The sequence below is a fragment of the Leptopilina heterotoma genome, unplaced genomic scaffold (genome assembly GCF_015476425.1).
Source record: "Leptopilina heterotoma isolate Lh14 unplaced genomic scaffold, ASM1547642v1 Lhet_8, whole genome shotgun sequence".
Lineage (NCBI taxonomy): Eukaryota > Metazoa > Arthropoda > Insecta > Hymenoptera > Figitidae > Leptopilina > Leptopilina heterotoma.
Genome location: NW_025111180.1, coordinates 1155966 through 1179655, shown reverse-complemented (window position 1 = coordinate 1179655; position 23690 = coordinate 1155966). Strand labels below are relative to the sequence as shown.

Here is a 23690-nt window from a genome sequence, read left to right as displayed (position 1 = left end):
TTTACATACCAAATCTGAAGTAGAATTCGAATCGACTTCTGTGTCTATAAGAAAACCGAATTACAGTATTACAGTATCAGAATCAAAATAGGAAGTAAATTTTGTTTCGTTGCAGTATCAGAATCAAAATAGGAAGTAAATTTTGTTTCGTTACAGTATTGAAATCAAAATAGGAAGTAAATTTTGTTTCGTTACAGTATCAGAATCAAAATAGGAAGTAAATTTTGTATCGTCACAGTATCAGAATCAAAATATAAAGTGAATTTTGTTTAGTTATCGAATCAAAATCAAAATAGGAAGTAAATTTTGTTTCATTACAATATCAGAATCAAAATAGGAAGTAAATTTTGTTTCGTTACCGAATCAAAATCAAAATACATTGATAATTTCGTTTTGTTTTGAAATATCGTAACGAAATCAAAATTTGATTTCCGTGACGGTCCCTGGTAAGAAAGAAATGAAAAATTAGTTACACCTGATTAATTGAATCAACCAAAAAACCATTTACTGAAACATCAGTTATTTTTAATTAATTATCAGTAACAATATTACTATTTGAATTAGTTACTGACTTTTTACTTCTAAATCAGTTATTTTTAACTGATTCAAATTTAGAAAGTAGCGGTCCGGTCGGAAAGAAGATCTCAAGTTCTTTCCAGCAGCTAAACATTTGTTCTGCACCTGTTGCAATTCATCTACCATCTACCTGGTAGTACTTTCCCAATGTAAAGGGACAATGTTTGTAGGATTAAGCAACTTCCAAAATTTTCTTCAGAACGGTGATGAATCTAGACACTTACTGACTGTAGTCGCGATTCGCAACAAGAAGAAGTAGCTTAGCAAAGTTGGTGCCCGAAATGATAGTTGACTAGTGATTTTAAGTGTCTTTATATTATCTAATGAATTGGATATAAAGTAAAAGGTAAGTTTAACATTTTTGAAAATTTAAATGAAAAAATTAGCACTTATTTTTAGTGGCTTTTACTGTAAGTAAGTTACAATCTTTGGTTCAAGCAATGATAAATCGTTTTTTGGATATTTATATATGGGGCATTCCACGCCAAATCGGAAATTATTTTGCTTTTGCATCTCAAATTTTTTTTAAACATTTTTTTTTCTTTTAGTACTCTTTAAAATGAGCTACCTTGATTTTTTTTTAAATTTTTTCATAAAGCGGTTTAGGAGATACAGATTTTTAAAAAATGACATTTTTTACGTACATTTTTTTTAATGCTTATAACTCGGTCAAAAATTTGTCAAATTGGACGTTTTAAAAATGAAAAGTTTTATTCTCACGCGTAGTTTTTAATAAAAATATTTTTAAAAATTTTTAAATAATTTACGATAAGATTTTTAAATTTTTTAAATAAAATTTCATTTTTAACAATGTATGTATCGATCAATTTTTTTCAAAATTTTTTGTAAGAAACTAGCACTAAATTAACAATTTTTAAGCCTTGTCCGATCGTGGGCAAACGATGGGATCTATTTATTTTTAAATTTTTAAATTTTATATACACAGTGAAAACGGTAGGCCAAACTTGTCATTTGACCAAATCTCAATTTTACACAGAAAGAAGGTTAAGTTTGGAGAGACTCAGTCTGAAAACACATTTGCTCTGAAAAATTTGTGTGATTTGGTCAAATGGCAAGTTAGTCATTTGGCCACCACTGCGTATATAAAAATGAAAAATTTCAAAATAAATAGATCCCATCGTTTACCCACGATCGGACAAGGCTTAAAAATTGTTAATATAGTGCTAGTTTCTTACAAAAAATTTTGAAAAAAAATTATCCATACATACATTGTTAAAAATGAAAATTTATTTAAAAAATTTTTAAATCTTATCGTAAAGTATTTAATCATTTTTTAAAAATATTTGTATTAAAACTACGCGTGCTGTGTTAACTAGACTCTTTATTTGTTTCAAATAAGTTTTATTTGGCTCAAAATGTTTCATTTATGTTGAATAAAATATTTATTTAAAATAAATAAAAAGTCTAGTAAGTTCTGAGACAAATATACGTTTATTTAACTCAAATAAAATATATTTGGTTTAAATAACATTTTTCTCTGGGTGTATATAACTGATTCATATTCTAAAAACGTTTTTAGATAAGATGAAACGTTTTCAATGCGTTATTTTAGAAGATAAAACATTTTAAAACGTTTTAAGAAACTATTAACTATTCTTTATTACATCTTTATACGAGTCAAATTGAGGGTTCACGTGCAATTAGGGGACGCGCAGGCTATTCGTTGTCCTCTCGCACAGCCGCAGAATCGTTATACGCGGGGACTTTCACTTCCATGCGTATCCCCTTATTGCACGTGGACCCTCAATTCTTAAATTAAAACATTTCACTGTTTGCATTATACGCATGTGTCCAATTTTAAATCAAACAAACATTTATTTTATAAATACTAATAATTGTTTTTATTTAAAACTAACAAGTACGTCTATTTTAAATAAATAATAGTTTTTTTTCTAAATAAAATATTTATTTGTAACAAATTGTTTAAAAAAATTCATTTTTGTCTAAAATATAACTAACTTTTTTCTCTGTAGAGAAATAACTAACAAAATGCTTGTACTCTTAAAGTTTGTATTTTATATTGATATACTTTCTGTTCGAGCAAATATCTATAGAAATTATTTTCCGGACAGCACTTATGTTAAAATACTATCCAGGCAACGTTGAATAGACTGATTCCATTCTACGGGGGGTCCGTAAGGGTCTATTACGCACCGATTTTTATTGTTTGTTTTCTTTTCCTCTTAAGTCTGCCTATTTAGGGATAATAAAAATAAGGAAAGACAGCAGTAAAAAGTTGTCTCTGGACCGTACAATGGTTTATATGGTTAACAAAGTTTTTCATACATCCAGAGAAAAAAGTTAGTTACTTTAAATAAAAACGTATATTTTAAAAAATTATTTTATAAAAAATATTTTATTTAAAGGATGTAAACTAATATTTATTGACAATTTCACTGTAAACCAGTGTAAATGGTGCATCAGCGAAAAAAGTGACTACACCAATTTTCGAGTCATTACCTCGAAAAATGGAACTGTCAAAAAAAAGGAACCAAATACCGATGATTTGCTTTTAAAAAATATTAAATATTTTTTTTTAACAAAAAAACATGCATACAAAATTAATTTAGTTCGTGTACAAAATTATAATAATAATTTTGTACACAAAAAGTCATTATAAATACGTTTAATTTGCATTTCTAAAAATCTGTTTTAATCAACCAGAAGTATTAAGAAAATGGAGATTCATGTAAATTTCACAGCAGTGAATTATAATATTAATTAAATAATTATTTTAGTAGAATCGCTACGAAATTTGTATATATAAATATACAGTTGAAAATACAAAGATTATTTAGAAATTTTTTTTGTTCTTAAATATTATATATTATACTATTTATCTAAAAAAAAAAATTATTATCCTCGACAATTGGAGCACCCTCGGCAATTGGTGCAGTTACCCTATCAAACATCTATTTTATTTGCTCCAAATATGAAATTCAGGGCCGAAAAGTTCCGAATTGTAATTTTTATACAGATATTTTTTTATTTAAATTATTTAATTTATATTTGATTTACAATTTTTGTTTATTTTGTCATATATTTTATATATTATAAAAAATAAACATAAAAAATGATAAAATGAATAGAAAAACTTTTAAAAAAATAAATATTTAAAATTCTCCGGAAGAATTCAATTATTTTCAATACAATTTTAATAAACTTTAAAAATCAAATATTTAAAATTATTAACAGACACGATTATTTTAAAAAGTTGAAAAAAATCTTTGTGTAATTCAATTACTTTCAAAATTTTTAATTATAACTATTAAAGAAACTCCATTATTTTAAAAAAGTTTAAAGATATTCTACAAAAGAATTTAAACGGGATTTTTATAAACTTTAATTAAATTTTTCGCGAGAACTCGATTATTACCCGTGTATTCGAACTGTTCGGTTCGAATTATTTTGCACAGGTCTAATATATTTCTTTTAAATAAACACATTTTTATTTGAGTCGAATAAATTTTATTTTTTCGTCAAATATATTTCATATTTAGAGCAAATAAAATTAAAATAGATTTTTGATTTTAATAAATGCCAATGTTTTCCAACAAAATTCTTAAATACGGGACTAAAATATTGAAGAACACCCAGAGAATACGTATATTTGGCCCAGAATTAACTATAGATCTTTTATTTATCTCAAACATATGTTTTATTTATGTCGAATAAACTTTTTATTTAAGACAAATAAAAAGTCTACTTGGTTCTGAGACAAGTATATGTCTATTTAACTCAAATAGAATATATTTAGCTTCTAAATAAAAGTTTTATCTGGCTGAACTCACATAAAAACCTGACCCTTTTTACTAATTAAAATATTTTCACTTAAAACGAGAAAAATTCTGGACTTTACTTAAATATATTAACTATTCTCACTGTTTGCATTAGTACACTAATGCAATTATATATATGCAGGTGTCCAATTTATCCAAATAAACTAGTTGCCCAAACTAACTAGACTTTTTATTTCTTTCAAATAAATTTTATTTAGCTCAAATGTATGTTTTATTTATGTCGAATAAAATTGTTATTTAAAACAAATAAAAAGTCTAGTTTGTTCGTAGACAAATATACGTTTATTTAACTCAAATGAAATATATTTGGTTTAAATAAAATTTTTCTCTCGGTGTACATATACATATAATATATACTGTTTACTGAGTGCTAATAATTTCTTTAATTTAAGACTAATAAGTACATCTACTTCAAATAAACATTACTTTATTTGTTTTAAATAAAATATTTAATCTGTAACGGTTTTTAATGCTTACACCCAGAAATAACGTAACCTTGCGGAAACATTGCCGCAATGTTGGATACTTAGAGCCGTATCTACATAAAGAAAAAAAGTGAGAAACGACAGACGCAGACGCGAAAAATTGCCATGTATCACTTTTTTTTCGCTATGTAGATGCAGCTTAGTAATGTTGTGTCAATATTGCTGTGATGTTGTCGCATGGTGTTAGAGTTAGTTTGCAAAAATAATTATAATGTTGCCGAAAGGTTACCGTGTAATATTAGGGTATCCTTGCCTTAAAATGTTGCAAAGGTGAGAGATTTTAAGCTAGTAGAAATATTGCAGTGTTACATTGCTACGCTTGGAGGACAACATTGCGGCAATATTGCCTTCAAAAAAAAAAGAAAATTGAAAGTAATTTAAAATTTATTTCTATTTCAGAAATGACTGAACAAAACAAGGAGTTAAAGAAGCGTAAAAGGTACAAACAATATTTAGATCCAAATTACAATCCAAATGAAGTCAGTACACAAACACGTATTCGATGGAATCAGCGATCACAAGATGCTTATTGCTATGATGACCTACTTTACGGTATTCTTTTTTATTTCTCAACTGATACATAAAATATGGATATTGTAATAATTTAAATTAACTCAAATAGCACAATCTTTACAGTGTAACAATATTGAGTCAATATTGACATAACATTATATATGATAACGCTTGACTTAATGATACATGGCCATATTTAGTGCTACTTGTAAATGAAAATGTTGAAGTAAACCATAAAATATAAAATTTATTTTTACTTTTTAACTAGGTCCTTCTTCTCCAAATGAAACTGAACAATCGGATGTAATAACTGAAGAAAATAATAGAGCAACTGAATCGCATACTGCACACGATTCTATCTTCATAAATGAGCAACAAAGAATTCTGGAAACATGTAATGAAGAAGGAAAATCGAACGATCAGTTACACCGTTCGATTTTTGTAGATTCAGACGATTCTTTTTCCTCTGGAAATGAGTCAAGTCTTCAAGATTCTGACACTGACAGCGTAGATGAATTAGATACGGAGCAACCAATTGAATTTAAGGAAGAAACGGATATTGGCTTTTCTAAGCTTATCAATTTTGGAACAGAAATTATGTTTCCAAAAGCTGCACTTTGTGTTTCTGATGTTCTTTTCATGATATTAGGATTTTGTTTACGCTTCTCGCTGTCTGATACAGCTAGAATGGCTTTACTTGACTTGGTAAAGGTTTTAGCTGGGCCGGAATTTAAAGAATGGCGTTTATCAAAATACATGTTTTCTCAATTATGTGATGCTCCTGACAGCGTTATTAAGTACAATTTTTACTGTCCAACTTGTTGTATATGTTTGTTTCCATGTACATCGAAAAAAGAATTTAAAAATACAGTAGTTACTTGCAAAAAGTGTAGTCAGAGCTTCAAATTAAAAATGTCATCAACAAACTACTTTATCTCAATTGACTTAGAATATCAATTGAAATTATTGTTTAAAAACTTAGATGTCAAGAAGGCATTTTTGGAATATTCTACAGAAATTCGAAAAAAATGTAATGATGGCTTAAATGTAATACGTGATGTTTATGATGGTAAGTTGTATAAAAAGTTGATTAATCTTTCAGATGATCAAGACATTACTTCCTCATTTACAATCACATTATGCTTTAATACTGATGGTGCTCCAATTTTTCACAGCTCTAAAAAATCCTTTTGGCCCTTGCAATGTTATATAAATGAACTTCCACCTGAAATTAGATTTAAGTATCCACTTCTCTGTGCATTAAGTATAGATAGCCGAGAACCTTCACCAATACAAATGCAATATTTCATGCACAAATTTGTAGATCAGACACTGCCTTTAATGCATGAAGGTTTTCATTGTAAGAACTTGAACGGTCAAGATATTAAAATAAAAGTTGTACCTCTATTGTGTTGTGTGGACTCTGTTGCTCGTCCTGTGATTCAAAATCGAGTTCAATTTAATGGATATTGTAGTTGCAGTTGGTGTTACGCAATGGGAATGCACGAAGAAAACTGTGTACGATATCCGATTTTGAAAGAAGAAGATGACTCTGTTAGAACAAATGAAACTCATACTGCCGACGCAAATGAAGCTTTAAAATCAGGAAAATGGATAAATGGAGTGAAGGGTATAAGCAGTTTAATGACGTTAATGACATTCAATATGGTCTGGGGATTTCCCTGCGAATATATGCATGGTGTCTTAATTGGTGTTGTTAAACAACTGTTTCAAATATGGACTGAAAGTACTTCTTCTTGGCACTTTACTAAGAACCAACGTCAAAAATTAAACGAAATACTTTCTAATATAACACCATCTCATGAAATCCACCGTTTACCTAGGTCTTTTTCAGCTAAAGCAAAATGGAAGGCTTCTGAATGGCAAGCATGGTTGTTATTCTATTGTCTACCGTGTTTAGAATGCGTTTTGCCAGACAATGACTCTCAAACAGATAAAAAAACAGGTATTAACATTATTAAACATACTTCATTGTTGGTACAATCAATATTCGTTCTTCTTCAAAAATCGATAACTTCGGCAGAGTTACAACAATGTGAATACGACCTCTTGAAATTTGTTGGAGAATTCGAATTATTGTATGGCATAGGCAATATGACATTTAATGTTCACACACTTCTTCATTTAGTCCAATCTGTTCAAATGTCAGGACCCCTATGGGCCACATCAGCGTTCCCATTCGAAAATGGAATTTTTTATTTAAAGAAGCAGGTAACTGGTCCAAAAGGTATTTATGATCAAATTGCCCACCGAATTCTTCAAAGAAATTCCTTTAAATGCCTATGGAAACAAACAACACAATCTGAATCAGCTGCGGAATTTTGTAAAACTCTTTTTTTTAAAAAGCAATGTACACAATCTGTACGAAGAGTAACTGCTGATGCAGATGTAATACTCTTAGGACCAAGCTCAAACGAATGTTTTTATTCACGCTGTATTTATAAAGGTTCAATATATTGCGGAACTGATTATACCCGAGCAAAAAAGACCAACGACACAATTGTGAAGTTAAAAAATAATTCTATTGTCCAAATTACACGTTTTATTTATGAAACAGAAACATCTGTTCTCGTTAATGCTAGAAAAATGTGTATGGAAACTGATCGACAGGTCTCATTTAGTGTTAATCATTTGCTGCCTGTCAAAAAAGGCAAACAAGTAATTGTTATTCCTATTTATGAAATAAAAGAAAAATTGATGTTAGTAGAAGTAAAAGAAAAAAGTTATGTTTGTGCGTTTCCATTTCTTAATAATGTTTCATAAAATTTATGTAAATAAAATTACAATCAAAAGCATTAGACAATTGAATATTTCAGTTCATTTTTCTGATATAAATATATAGTTATGTAGATAATGAAAAATAATAGATCTTCAAGAACACAAGATTTCATAAATATTTAATATAACTCATGAATAGAGAATTATAAGATTTTTCAATCAATAGAATTTGGTAGAATTTGTATCAAAATCTTTTATAGAAAAATAATGGATTCTCATTTGGAAAGAATTTGATAGGTCTTCAATCCAAACGCAAGGATAGAAAATGATAAGATTTTTAAACTCATAGAATTTGATAGAAACATCATGAATTGAAAATTGTAACATTTTTTAATCAACAAAATTTGACACAGTGTGTAATTAAAATGTATAAAAATAATTTTAAAAAATTTTGTTTAATTAAAGTTTTATTATTAAAAAACACTGTATTTTTCCTTTCATTATCTTAAAACTTGAATATAATTTTCATTTTTAACATTTAACAACCCGAATGATGTTTATATTTTAACAATTTCTGTATATCAACAATTTATAAATCAACTTTTGTTTTAAAAATTTATATTAATATAAAACGATCCTACTAAGGATAGTTTAAAATTAAAATATAGTATTTTTATTATAAATATATTTTTAATATTTTTTTTGTCTAAGTGTTATCAAATGTCATAATGATAGTCAAATTGACCAGCATAGTGTCAACAGTGAAATAAAAGGAAGTGTGTCAACGGAAGGTTAATAATAACTCATAAATAGAAAATTAGGACATTTTTCGAACAATAGAATTTTTGATAGAGTAATAAAGGGAAATTCCATGTGGAAGGAAATTAATAGGTATTTTATCAAAACTCATAGATAGAAAGTTATAAGACGTTTTAAATAATAGGATTTGATAAAAACTGTATCCAAATCATTGATAGAGAAATATTAGATTTTCGTGTTGAAAGAATTTGATATAGGTATTCAATCAAAACTCATGGATAGAAAATTATAAGATTTTTAGACTCATAGAATTTAATAGAATTTGTATCCAAATCTTGGATAGAGAAATATTAGATTTTCATTTGGAAAGAATTTGATAGGTCTTCAATCCAAACTCATGGATAAAAAACTATAAGAATTTTCGACTAATAGAATTTGATAGAATTTGTATCCAAACCTTGGATAGAGAAATATTAGATTTTCATTTGGAAAGAATTTGATAGGTCTTCAATCCAAACTCATGGATAGAAAACTATAAGAATTTTAAACTCATAGAATTTGATAGAATTTGTATCCAAATCTTGGATAGAGAAATATTAGATTTTCATTTGGAAAGAATTTGATAGGTATTCAATCAAAACTCATGGATAGAAAACTATAAGAATTTTCGACTCATAGAATTTGATAGAATTCGTATCCAAATCTTGGATAGAGAAATATTAGATTTTCATTTGGAAAGAATTTGATAGATATTCAATCAAAACTCATGGATAGAAAACTATCAGAATTTTCGACTCATAGAATTTGATAGAATTTGTATTCAAACCTTGGATAGAGAAATATTAGATTTTCATTTGGAAAGAATTTGATAGGTCTTCAATCAAAACTCATGGATAGAAAACTATAAGAATTTTCGACTCATAGAATTTGATAGAATTTGTATCCAAATCTTGGATAGAGAAATATTAGATTTTCATTTGGAAAGAATTTGATAGGTCTTCAATCAAAACTCATGGATAGAAAACTATAAGAATTTTCGACTCATAGAATTTGATAGAATTCGTATCCAAATCTTGGATAGAGAAATATTAGATTTTCATTTGGAAAGAATTTGATAGATATTCAATCAAAACTCATGGATAGAAAACTATAAGAATTTTCGACTCATAGAATTTGATAGAATTTGTATTCAAACCTTGGATAGAGAAATATTAGATTTTCATTTGGAAAGAATTTGATAGGTCTTCAATCAAAACTCATGGATAGAAAACTATAAGAATTTTCGACTCATAGAATTTGATAGAATTTGTATCCAAATCTTGGATAGAGAAATATTAGATTTTCATTTGGAAAGAATTTGATAGGTCTTCAATCAAAACTCATGGATAGAAAACTATAAGAATTTTCGACTCATAGAATTTGATAGAATTTGTATCCAAATCTTGGATAGAGAAATATTAGATTTTCATTTGGAAAGAATTTGATAGGTATTCAATCAAAACTCATGGATAGAAAATTATAAGATTTTTCGACTAATAGAATTTGATAGAATTCGTATCCAAACTCTTGATAGTAAAATATTGAATTTTAGTATATTATTAACTTTGATAGATAATACATCAAAACTTATGATAGGAATGGATTTAATTTTCTACTTTGGATAGAAGTGGATTGGATTTTCAATATTTGATTAAATTGGATTCGAATTTCAAGGAGTGAAGGAAGAAAATTCTATCAAATCCTATCCATTTTAATAATTTTTTTAAACAGGGAAGGTAAATGCCAGCTGATCGTCTGTTTCCATTTGTGTTAATTTCAGATGTGAATATACTATTATTTTATGAAAAACAAATAGTGTTAATATATATTTGTCTTCAAGAATTGACTTTCAAAAAAATATTTTTTGTTTTGTGTTTCTCACAAAACAGAATGTTATGTAAGTCTCAGTTTTCAGTGAAATAGCATGTCTCAGAAGTCGTGAAAAATGTCACCATGTGGTATATAAGAACAATTCGATACGTACTTTTAAGTGTTAAGTGTGTGTTTATATTTAAGTTATACGCGAATATATGTGTGTGTTATAGGTTAGTTCATAAGTGTTGACGAACGTCGAAAAGTGATACAATAATTGTTCTTTGTTTGTGTGATTAATTATCCAAATATGTGAATGAATGAGTGAATTTCAGAAAAACGGTGTGAACAAGTGGAAATTATTTTTTTTATTTTACAGTTTTTTTGAAAGTCAATGAAATTCTCAAGCAAGGTACTAGAAATTTTCATTGACTGCTTTTGAAACTCTCATGCAAAAGTACTAGACTGTTTTTAGTATTTTGTGTCGTATCCAAAAGTCAAGTACCGAGTCAATGAAAATTTCACGTACTTTTTTTTTCCGTGTAAACTATTTATTTTGCTACTCTCTGTTTTTAAATAAATTTTAAAACCTTATATAAGTATATTACAAATAGCAAATTTTTTAATTACAGCTTTTACAACAATTCCTTTGTTATTTTAATATTTTATTCTATTGTTGCAATGCATATTTAGAGCGTGGTGCGCACAGCGCCATCTCGCGAGTTTTTTTCGCACATAGAAGTGCAAACCATTAAGCTGACATGTTCCAGCATCAGAATGCATGGAAGTCAGACTGGGGTGATATAAAGTACTTTAAGGCCAACGCAGAATAGATCTGTAACCGGAACCGCAATCGTAACCGTAAGCGTAAGAATGAGTTAAAGAAGGATAAACAATATACCTATCCTTCTTTAACTCATTCTTGCGGTTACGCTTACGATTGCGGTTCCGGTTACAGATCTATTCTGCGTTGGCCTTTAGATGGACAAGTTGTTTTATTCTACAAATAGAAGCTTTTTTGTAGCGCAAGCGCAGTTGCGTTTGGTGAGGGTACCTGGCAGCTCTTGTACGTTTATGTGCGCGCGCATTATAGTTCATATCTCGTGAAACGGTGAAATCTTGATTTTCTATTTTCCTTAAGGTGCATTTTCACTGCTGGAAAATTTTCATTCCACGAGCAGGACGAAAAAGTGAGAGAAAAAAATCCCACTGGAAAAATTTTCTATAAGCAACAAGAATTTTGCCAAAAATACAAATTTCAAGGGAAAAAAAATTCAATTTTTGATTAAAAGCGAAAAAATTTTTTTTGGTTAAAAAAAAATTAGTTCGAATGGTGCTGGGAATTATTTATTCAACACTGAGTTGAATTACAGTATTTACACCTATACACTGAAAAAGTTTTAGGCCGTTGGCTGTACTGGTTCTCTTAAAACGCCAGAACAAGTGTTTTCCTTCTGACCAGCACGTCAGACGTCCTTTTTCTTGACAGTAGACTAAGGCCGCAGTCCCATGGCAGCGTTTTGCGTTGCGTTGTAATGAGAGAGAATGCAGCAAACGTATATTTGCGTCTTTTTCTCTCCCATTACGACGCAACGCAAAACGGTGCCATGGGACTTCAGCCTTACTTTTTCAGTTCAACCGCCGCACTGAGAGAAGTCCGGGAACTAATACGTCCCGTGCGAGGCTTGAGTGATAATTTTGAATGTTCTTATGTGAACCCTCGATCGGGACGTCTCAAGCCCCGATAAAAAACGTGGAACCTCCCGAAGCGGGATTAAGGCCAACGCAGAATATATCTGTAACCGGAACCGCAATCGTAACCGTAAGCGTAAGAATGAGTTAGAGAAGGATAAACAATATACCTATCCTTCTCTAACTCATTCTTACGGTTACGCTTACGATTGCGGTTCCGGTTACAGATCTATTCTGCGTTGGCCTTTACTTACAACTTTTAGTTTCGGTCACGAGTTGTTCTCTCACATGCGGGAACAATGTTTGACAGACTCGGGGCGTCTGAGCCCTAGATTCGAAACATCTCAAACGCAACAAGAACAGTAGCTTATAGCGACGTCTAGCGGTAACTATTACGCCCTGGACTTCTCTCAGTGCGTGCTGATAGCTATTTCCCACTATTTCCCTAAACCACAGAACAACGCATGCGCTGAACACGGAGAGAAATTTGAACCGTAAAAGACAGTGTCTAATTGAGAAGGTTAAAAGAGGGGGAAAGTTCACGGTAAATCTGAGTGATTTCACCGAGTTTTTCCATTCACGAATCGCAAGTGGCAGTGACAGTAACCGTCAGAGAGCGCTACATCTTGTAGAAAATTATGATGAGTTTCCATTCATCGCCTAAGACTCTGATCACACCGTGATTTTACGTTCAACCTTCTCTCCGTGAAGAAGTATGTCTACGTCTACTGTCTTGAAAAAGGACGTCTGACGTGCTGGTTGAAAGGGGAACTGGTTGTTTCGGAACCAGTACAGCCAACGGCCTAACATTTTTTCAGTGTAGGAACTGTCAAAACAATGTTTGAATTGTTATGAAAAAAAGAGGAGAACTCTCAGCATATTTAAGGTATAATTTTTATTTCTTACTTTTTTGTTGTTATTGTTGTGAATAAAGCTTGTAAATTTTATACATTTTATACTATTTGTCAAATAAGTAACTTGAGGGAAAAAGTAATAAAATATTTTCCTTCTAAATTGGAAAAAAAAGAAAAAAAATTTTCCTTTATTATTATTTTTTCTGTTAGTTTAATTATTCAGTTGTTTTATATTTTATTAGATTATCCTCGAAGACTTTGAATTTAGACCATTTAGACGAAAACAGAAAGTAAGATTAGGTTTGATAGAAGCCTTTTCGAAAGTTATACTTATTTCTTACGTAATTTGAAAAAATTCCAATTAAAAATAATTTCAAAAAACATTTGGTAAATATAAAATTTATTTTACTATTATCTGCAGATTATAATATAGAGGATAATAAATTTTATATTTTTATTATATTCAAGTTTCAATTAATAATAGTTTTCTTTCAATTAATTTGTTTTAATTAATAATTGATATCCCCAGTAGCACGTAATATTGGGAACATACCTGTAACATTGAGGCAACATTGGTTATGTTTAGGCAGTGTTCTCCCTATTGCTGTAATATTACGTGCTACTGGGGATAATACTATTTTTAAAGTAATTATAATATTAAATTAATAATAATTAATAGAAAATATTAATTACATTTTTATAAAAATAATACACTAAAAAAATTTTTTTCAATTAACTGATTATTCGTCTGTCATCAAATAAATATTTATACTTGAATCAAATCATTTTTCTTTAAATCAAATAAATTGTAGGTAGAGGAGAACGGGGCGAGGCAGCCAATTGCTTCTTATTTCTGCATAATTTTTTCAAATCGTGCGGTATTGATAATTTAGACTGCTTATGGTAGTTTACTTTAGTTGCTAACAGATGGGCATTATTGCTGCAGCAGTTTAGCAATGACAGTATCATTTATGAAAACAGACTTTTTGGATGTAACTTTTCTAAGAGTTATTTTGGTGATTTTAGTTAATAGAGTTACACAAATAAAATTCTTGTAAAGTGATTTTTAATGCAGAATTCAGTGTTGAAGACGATGGTGTTAATGGAATTGCTACTAACAAAATAAAAGTAAGTTAAGGACAACTACTTTGTTATGTTTCACTAATTGTAACTTTAAGTTATGTTTTTTTAACTATTAAAATAGTTGGCCGCCTCACCCCACGTTTTTGCAAATATGCCAAAATGTGGTCCTTTGGGAAAAGGGTTGTAGAAATTTTTAAGTGCAACTTACGTCAAAATGTTCTATGGCGATTTTTTAGCCAATAAGACAAGCTTTCTAACGCGATATTAAAATTGAAAAAACCTATTTAAATAACTGCCTCGCAAACCAAAATGTGCCTCCTTGGCTGCCTCGCCCCGTTCGCCTCTATTTGAACCAATAATTTCATTATTTGAAAAAACAAATACCATTTTAGTGATTAATTGATAAAAATAATTTAATTCAAGTTTAATTTATTTGGTAATAGACGAGTAATCGGTTATTTAAATCAAATAATTTCTTTTCAGTGTAAGAATTCAGTGTATGCATTTATGGTTTATAGAAAAACATTTTTGTTTTATAAATAACAATAAATTATTTTATATTTTTATTAAATACTAGCTGTCGTACCAATACTAGTTTCTACCAATACATTTAACAGTATATCTACCAAACTGGAAACCGGGAAATAGCCGGGAATTTAATTTGACCGGAAAAAATAATAATTATTTACCATTAACTATTAATTTCATTAGGAAAATATTACTATTTAAATCAGTGACTGACTTTTTATTATCAAATACAAAAAAAGTTTTAATTAATAATAGTAATAATAATAAAATTTAAATTTATAATTTTTATTGCAATCAAAATTTTATGCAAATATTTTGAGAAATATTTTTAATAAGAAATATTTCGTTCATTTGAAATTTAAAAACTTGAAAACTTCAAAAATTATTAAAAATTATAAAAAATAGTACTAAAAATATATTTTCAATTGTATTATTAAACGTAAATGTAAAATAATAAGAAAAAATTACTGTTACAGATTCATGGACGAAGCAACTTTAAATAGGTATATTTAAAGTATTTAACATATTTTTTTATATTTTAATATTTTATTATCAATATTCACAACAAAATTTTATTTTCTTTCGTCGGTTCTAGTTTTCAGCGATAAATATTAAAATGTTGCAAGTCTTTCAATGATATTTTTTCTCTTATGTTCTCTTCAATTTTCTAAATGACAACATTTTTTAAATTTTCAATTTAAAAATTTCAAATTTGAATAATTTTTTTTTTAAATTATATTCTCTAAATTTGAATTAGTAAAAATGTTTATACTAATTTAGATTAGTGACTGACTTTTTTTATTTAGTAAATTTTACTAATAAATAGTCATTTCTAAGGGAGTGTTGTTAGAGTTGAGCATAGTTTTGACTTTTCTTCATAACTTCTCCTGTAGAACGAATTTCGCGATTTCGCGCATATTTTTGGAAAGATGAACTCAAATGCAATGCTTTTGCTGAACATTGTAAAAAAATTTGACCAAAAGATTCAGAGTTATAAGCAATTTAAAAAAAAAATGTTGTCAGAGTTAATCATGGTCGCCAGAGTTGAGCCACTGTAGAAAATCAATGAAATATTTAGGTAAATGATTAAAAATGACCTTCAAATGATAGAATGACACTTGGGAATGAGGAAAGGAACCATGAAATTAAAATAAAATTCCATATTATTCATTTTCATATAACTTTAGATAATTTATTCCTCATGAACGAAATCCAAAATTAAAAAATTGAAAAAATGAAGAAAGTTTATCAAAAAATTTTTTTTTTCTCTTTCCAGTGAAAATGGAGTTTTTAACACCTTTTTAAGTGAAAAAATGAATTTCTGTTGCAAATACGCTTTGTAATTGCAAAATTTCCCTCATGGCCCAACTCTGACACACGGGTCGTTTTGCGTCATAGGGGCACAGAACACAAACGCGTGACACAAACACCAAAGTACTTTACACATTTTCACATATCATCCTAATGAACAATTTCTGTAAACTTATTTTGTCTTTGGCACATTTCTTCTACATTTTGTTCTCTTTTTTTGACACCACAAAAAAGTTTTTGCTGAGCCTATATCACAAATTGGTACGCTGGTCAAGTATAGGTTCGTATACTTAACTGCGACTCATATGAAAAGATGGCTGACATTAGTAGCAAGTATTTTCGTAAAAAGATAGATCGCGCTAGTGCGATAAAACAAAATAAACGCGGTGGCTCAACTCTAACAGCTGCCCAACTCTGACAACTCTCCCCTACTAATAAATTAGTTAAATTTACTAATTTTAAAAAAATCAGTCACTATAATTCAAATTAGTAAACATTTTTACTAATTCAAATTTTAAAGAATATAATTAAAAATTACCATGTGACATTCTGTTCATTTTCGCCCCAGTCTCCCCTAATAATAATAAATTAATTTTTATTAAATAAATACAAAAATTACTTTAAAATTGAATTGGTAAAAATTATTACTAATTTGAATTAGTGACTGACCTTTTGCTTTTGAATTCATAAATTTTACTAATAAATTAGTAGAAATCACTATTTTTTGAGTAAAATTTCTACTAATTTATTAGTAAAATTTACTAATTCGAAAGCAAAATTCTGTCACTAATTCAAATTAGTAAACTTTTTTTTTACTTATTCAAATTTTTTTTTTTTTTATTGTTAATTATTATTAATATTATCATTATAAATGAAGGGGTCGTTACAAAATATGACGAAAGGGGGAAGGGAGGTGTAAATATTAGTCCCAAAAACAGTGACGCAGTTTGGTGAGCAATCCCTAATTAAATTTTAATCAAATTTTATTTCAGATATAAAATAAAAATTGAAAAGAAAATTTATTAAATTAAACTAAATTTGTTTGTGAATAAATTTTTTTTGTTAATTAAATTAAAAAAACAATGATTTTGATTTAATTTACAGACTTGCAGTGGAGGCATTGCTTGACGAAGCGAAAGTTGGCGCAAGACGTGCCGAAATATTGGGACCAACTGGTTGGGTCAAACCAAAGGAGAGTGTTAATAAACGATTTTTGCATTCAACACTTCGCAATGCCGTGCAGTCGAATAAAAAACGTGTTAATAGAGAAAATACTGTCAATCCATCAACATCGACAGAGGCAAAAAAAAATTTGGAAACAATTAAAAAACGCGACAACACATGACGTCAAATCAAATTTAGAAAATATATGAATTATTTTGTAAAAATGCTATAAATAATATTATTGATAATTTAATGTCAAATGGTCAATAAACAGGGTACGTAATTTAATAGAAAATAATATAATATTAATAAATAGGTACGTTAATTAAAAAATATTTTCAAGAGTTTAAATAAACATTTTAAATGATACTTCGTGATTATTGTATATATATAATATATATTTTTGTAAATAGAACAAACACAGAAACTCCCTTGTATAAAATTAAATGTCCTAATTTATAAATACAAATTGAATATTAATGTCTATGGCAATTTTCTTTTTCTTTTTAATATTTTACATAAATAATCCAGTTTATCTACTTTCCTATTTTCAAAATAGTTTTCAATAATTCCTTTTCTTTTAAGTATTTACACAAAATTTGTAGTATAAATAAAATTATTTTACTTTCAATATTCTAATTAAAAGAAACTAATTTTAAATAATTTTCTGTTTTCAATTCTGATAAATTCATTCATTATTCTAATTTGTCATAGAATTCTACATTCTGGACCTCTTTATCCAAGTTTAGTTAAAAATTTGAAAAACTGTACAATTATACTGAGTTTTTTTACAATGAAAAAAGAATTTTTTTTCACAATCAACGAAGTGTTTTTTGCATTAATTTATGGAGTATTTTACAGCTCAATATGAAGTTTATAAAAAGTACACTTCACAGAAGTTGTAATTTTTTTCGTCCCAATAATTGTATAACTTTTAATTGTATCAGCAGTCTTTTCGAAAAAAATTTCAGAATTTAGAAAAACAACCAAATTTATAATTTGCAAAGTTTACAAAAATAATTTTAAAAATTATAATCTAAGAAAAATATTTTCGTAATATTTGTTGAACTTATTTTTAAGAATTATAATTAAGAAAACAATTGAGCTTATCTAAATTAAAAAAAAAAATAAGTAAAATTGTTTATAGTCACAATTTACAAAAACTTTTTGTTTTGTACACAAGATGCTTTTGCATCAGCCACTTGAGGAGATCTCAAATTAAAAAGATTTTTTAATTAACTACATTTTGCACTGGAAAAATTTTTCTATAGACAATCACTTTTTTCTTTCGTCTCTTTTGTGCTTTTCTATAATTTTTCTAGGCAAATTTTTCTTTTTTTTTTGGAAAATTTACACAACTATTTCTAACACGAGATCCTCCTCCACCTTTTTGCTTTTTTCTCTTATAGTGAGAAAAAAAATTGTACAATTCCAAATCTGAAATTCATTCAGATAATTTTCTCCCTTAATTATGTTGATCCATTCTTTTGAACCGTGGGCTTTTTCTTTTCCTCTAAGAGATTTTTCATGTCCATTAGAGCCTTCTTGATTTGCTCGCCAAATCGCACTGAGTTCTGAGACAGAAAAAATTTTTTTTTAAATTTATTTTTCTTAATAATCAAATAAAAAAATTAATAATAAATAAGATAGAAAAATAATTTAAAGCGAAATTTGTAAAATCAAGAAACAAGAAAATTCTATTCTAAAATACAAGGAATAAAATAATATTTATTATAAATATTTATTTTTATAAATAAAATAGAAGAAAAATAAATAAAAATAAAAAAACTAAAATATTAAAATTAAATTGAGGGCGTGGAACTATACCAGTCAGACATCAGTGAGCGCCTCTAAGCCTCTCACTGATGTCTGACTGGTATAGTCCCTTTCGACCATGCGTTCCAGGCAGTTATCCGTTCCACGCCCTCAATTGTGATTGAATTACAAATGGTAAAAAAATACCGTCGCAGGGGAGCTACGTTTGCTAGAAATATGGAAAAATATCAAATCCTCTCCTGCAATAATATACGAAACACCATAACCATCATCGGCTACTGGACCAAATCCGCCACCAGCGGAAATACAATTCGGAAATTTCTTCAAATTAATTCTCGTTGTTTGTCCATGAGGCGTTTGTGAAGTTGATAATTTCCAAGGCTCACTCAGCACCTCCTAAAAATTTCAAAACCACGTTCTTTTTAGAAAAAAAATACAATACAATAAAAAACAGAATCAAAAAATAAAAATAAGAAAATGCAAATAAAATAGAAATAAAATTTTAAAAAAATAAGAAAAAGGAAAAGTAAATAAAATAGAAAATGGAAACAAAATAAAAAATATAAGGAAAATAAATAACGGAAATAAAATAAAAATAGAAATAAAATAAAAATTGAAATAAAATAGAAAGTAGAAATAAAATAAAAATTAAAATAAAATAGAAATAAGAAAAGAAATAAAATTACCCGTGTGGAAATTTTCTAATGGCCCTTTATTGGTTCTACCTAGATTTCCCCTTTATTAACTTGGTCCTAGCTTGTTTATCCTCGTAGGCCCTAGGTTGAAACGTCACGCTCTTCTAGCCTGGTTCTACCTAGAGAATCTAGTTAGGCCCAATAAAAGGAACAGTTTAATTAACTATTAAAAAAAAATTATTTATTCTTATTTATTATTATTGAGATTCATTATTTCATCTCTTTTACCTACTTTTGTTATCATGTAATTTATAATACTTAATTCCTATATACTAACAGAGAAAAAATCCCCACACGTTGGGAGTTGAACGCACGACCCTAACATTCGTAAACCGATAACCAAACCACTTAACCACGCTCGCTCGGTACGATGCGTTGCATGATACTTCAGGTTATTCTTGTCATCATAAGTCATATGAACTATTCCATTATAAATTCCTCAAAATAATAAAACTGAAGTCAGTAACATTTTCGTTGACGCAAAATGGGAAAAGAATTTTTTTAAAGATCAAGATGCAAATAATTTCTGATAAAAAGAACTTAATTCTTCTTTTCATTACATCCTGCATAGATTTTTAATCCAATCGGGGAGGGAAAGTCAATTGTTATTTAAAAATTGAAGTTTTTATCTCATTTCGTCGACGTCGTCGACGTAAACGTTGGAAACTTCAGTTTCATTCAACAAAATATGATTTTAACAGAAGTTAACAAATCCGTGAACGGTTTTAAAAATTTAACTTGAAAAATATATTGTAATGAAAATTTTAATTGAGTTAATTAACTGAAGCTTAAATCAAAGCTTATGAAACTTTAAATAAATCTTTAATGTCAGCAGTTTTTCAATGTTGGGCGCAAAAGTTAACTGAACGTTGCATGAAGTAAAAATTTTTTTTAATTTAAATGAATTTTTTCTTTAAAGGAGGAAGTTTAAAGACAATTTTAAAAAGTTTTGAAAAACTTAAAAAATTAAAGAAAATTGTAAACATTCATGCAATGTTTAGTCAACTTATGCGCCCAACATTAAAAAACTGCTTTAAAGATTTATTTTAACTTTCATAAGCTTCGGAACTAAGGATATATCTAAATATACTGGTGGCCAAAGAGAAATCAACATAACCTTTAAATTCAACTGATAAATTAGTAAATTTGACTATGTCATATTTTTGTACAACAGATTGAATCAGTAACTTATATTTTATTAATCGAATCAGTAACTTTCTACTAATTATCAGTAACTCAATTCTGATAATAGCAATTAGTAGAATTCTACTGATAATCTGTCAAATTTTACAAATGAAAAGTTAAAAGTAAACATTTCAGTTCAATATTGTCTCAATCTTGCTATGAGATGTTTAAATATTACTTCAAATTACACATAAACAATTACTGATACATATTTTTAAATATATTTATAACTTATAATCTAACAAGAAGTTCTAGCTATCACCAAGCTAGGGCCAGGTTAAGGTACATTCCAAGCTAGGACAATTACAGACCCAATAATCAATATTGGCAAACCTTGGCAATTTCCACACGGGTAATAGAAATAAAAATAATAAAATAAAAGTAAAATAAAAAGAAACCAATACCAAAAACAAAATAAAAATTTTTTTTATAATAAAAAGAATAAAAATACCTTCAGAAATGGGGAATCAACTTCCAAATATTTGGAAACAACATAGAGACAAAATAAATGCCTGTCGATTCCCTTGCCGACCATTGCCTTTTGATAGCCCATTTGATGGACGATCACTGCTTTATCTAATAATTTAAGTCGTTCGTCGACTGTTTTTGATTTATCCTCCATGGCCTTAACCCAAGCGGACGATTCAATGGTGCAAGGTCTCACTGTCTCGGTTCTGCCTTCGCGGAATAATCTCGTCATTGATGCCTCATAGGTGAGACTAAAATGTCCCGCGTCTCGATAATAAGCCAATTGCAGTGCCATTTGAATATAAGCGTCCGGTGACATCGAACATTTTTTCATAAAACCTTTTCCATAAATATCGTGAACGTAAATTCTCAATTCCACATCGTTCAATAATTTTTCCACTTCCTGTTTCCAAATTATTATTATTAAATAATTACGAAAAAATAATTATTATTGATAATTAATTATTACTGTTTGTGGCATTCCAGGAGAAATTTACTACTTTTCGGAGCACCCTCACCGATTTCTTTCAAACTTGGTAGTATTACATTTGTTGGTCTAAAGTTTCAGAAAATCAATTGTTTATTTAAAAGTTACAACAATTGCTCAAAATTGTTTAAATGCCCATATCTTTTAAACGGTACAAGATAATTGAGTTTTCTTTTTTGCTAAAAATTCCTAATGACGAGACGCTTCAAAAATGTTATTAACATTTTTTCTTATTTTGTTAATTAAAAAAGTTATTTCAATAAATAAAATTAACTTTTGAGCCGGAATTCAAAATTAAATGACTTATGAACCAAAAAATTCCTTGTTTTTCACACTTTTATATTCCGAAGAAAAAAAGTTGTTTGAGTTTTTCAATCACTTATAAGTAATTTAAACAATGATTCGCTCACGGAGAGAAATCTGTTGCTATTATTGCTTGCAGAATCTTTACAAATTTTATTAGTCACTGCTGAATAGAATTTTAGCTTGAGGTTATAATAATTTATATACGAAATCATCTATTTAATGTAATGGAGAGTTCGATGCAATAAAAACAAAAAGCAGCTGCTAATTTTGCACGAAATCTTTATTATAAATATAAAGAGAACGTGCTATAAAAGTATCAGATTCTTCTTTTATAAGAATCGCTCGAACTCCGACTGATTTTCAGGCGGACTTTATACAACACAATCTTACTTGCGTGTACGCACATATAACTCACACACACATATATTTCTCTGGATGGTTTCGAGGAACGGAACGCGTACAAAGCGGTGACGTTTGCAATAACATAACCTAACAATTTTCACATGTTGCTTATATATTCAAACACGAATAAAAATGCAATAATTTTTAAATAATATACTTACTATTAAATAAATATTATCTTTTTATAACAGCAACAAGTATTAAATACTACATATAATATATAATAATGTTTTACAGGACAAAGAAATATCAAATATATATATAGAGAGAGAGAGAGAGAGAGAGAGAGAGAGAGAGAGAGAGAGAGAGAAATATATGTGTGTGTGAGTTATATCTTATATGTGCATATACGCAGGTAAGATTGTGTTGTATAAAGTCCGCCTGAAAATCAGTCGGAGTTCGAGCGATTCTTATAAGAAGAATCTAATACTTTTATAGCACGTTCTCTTTGTATTTATAATAAAGATTTCGTGCAAAATTAGCTACTGTCTCTTATGCTTATTGCATTGAAAGTATTTTTACAATAAGTATATGAATCGATGCTAAAAATATAAGAGAAACGTTAAGCAGTTTAAGTAATGTGCTCTTTCGAGTAATATTAGCAGCAGATTTCTCTCCGTGCTTGTTTACAATTATTTTGCAACTAAATGATCATCACTGTTCTCTCCTGCGCGCGACTACTGCTACGTCACGTCCGTCTGTCGGCATAAGGTAGTCCAAGTTGGGTGGGGGAAATGCAATATGGCTGACATCAGCTGATTTACCGGAGGACAATAACGATGCATTGAATGATTGAATTCAATGGGACAAATCAGTTTTTTAACCATAACTTTTTAAATATTCATTTTTGAACCATAGTGTAATGGAAAATTATTCTTTATTTATCGAAATCTATTTTTTAAAACAATAAAATTTAATTTTTTGGTTTTATTGTTTTAAAAAATAGATTTCGATAAATAAAGAATAATTTTCCATTACACTATGGTTCAAAAATG

The 23690-nt window shown here is 28.4% G+C and overlaps 4 protein-coding genes across 15 annotated transcripts in view; 2 read left to right on the top strand and 2 right to left on the bottom strand.

Annotated features, from left to right (window-relative positions):
- LOC122511036 overlaps positions 1–12845 on the bottom strand; it is a 28271-nt gene extending 15426 nt beyond the window's left edge. For both annotated transcript variants that reach the window (XM_043626037.1, XM_043626038.1), the window contains exon 1: positions 12691–12845. The gene's annotated coding sequence lies outside the window, so the exon portion shown is untranslated. The remainder of the gene's footprint in view (positions 1–12690) is intronic.
- LOC122511002 lies at positions 693–8537 on the top strand. The gene is made up of 3 exons (XM_043625983.1): positions 693–922; positions 5282–5434; positions 5664–8537. Exons 2-3 carry the CDS (start codon positions 5284–5286, stop codon positions 8177–8179), a joined length of 2667 nt encoding a protein of 888 aa, XP_043481918.1. The 5' UTR covers positions 693–922; positions 5282–5283; the 3' UTR covers positions 8180–8537.
- Positions 12846–12959: 114 nt separating the features above from the next.
- On the top strand, positions 12960–17898 carry LOC122511042 (protein POLR1D-like). Of its 2 annotated transcripts, XM_043626049.1 has the most exons (3): positions 12970–13322; positions 15378–15404; positions 17317–17874. In XM_043626049.1, exons 1-3 carry the CDS (start codon positions 13288–13290, stop codon positions 17555–17557), a joined length of 303 nt encoding a protein of 100 aa, XP_043481984.1. In that variant the 5' UTR covers positions 12970–13287; the 3' UTR covers positions 17558–17874. The 2 variants fall into 2 exon arrangements, with proteins under 2 accessions (XP_043481985.1, XP_043481984.1); XM_043626050.1 differs by lacking the exon at positions 15378–15404 and having other exon boundaries at positions 12960–13322; positions 17317–17898.
- A 148-nt stretch (positions 17899–18046) lies between these two features.
- The window catches only part of LOC122511006 (carnitine O-palmitoyltransferase 1, liver isoform), a 67415-nt gene continuing 61771 nt past the window's right edge, over positions 18047–23690 (bottom strand). For 9 of the 10 annotated variants that reach the window (XM_043625995.1, XM_043625988.1, XM_043625992.1 and 6 more), the window contains 3 exons: positions 21484–21903; positions 19339–19548; positions 18047–18950 (listed from right to left, as the gene is read on the bottom strand). In XM_043625995.1, coding sequence (XP_043481930.1) covers positions 18846–18950; positions 19339–19548; positions 21484–21903 — 735 coding nt within the window. In that variant the 3' untranslated portion in view covers positions 18047–18845. Of the gene's footprint in view, positions 18951–19338; positions 19549–19838; positions 19976–21483; positions 21904–23690 lie in introns of those variants that run through there. The other variant, XR_006302482.1, reaches the window with a different exon arrangement.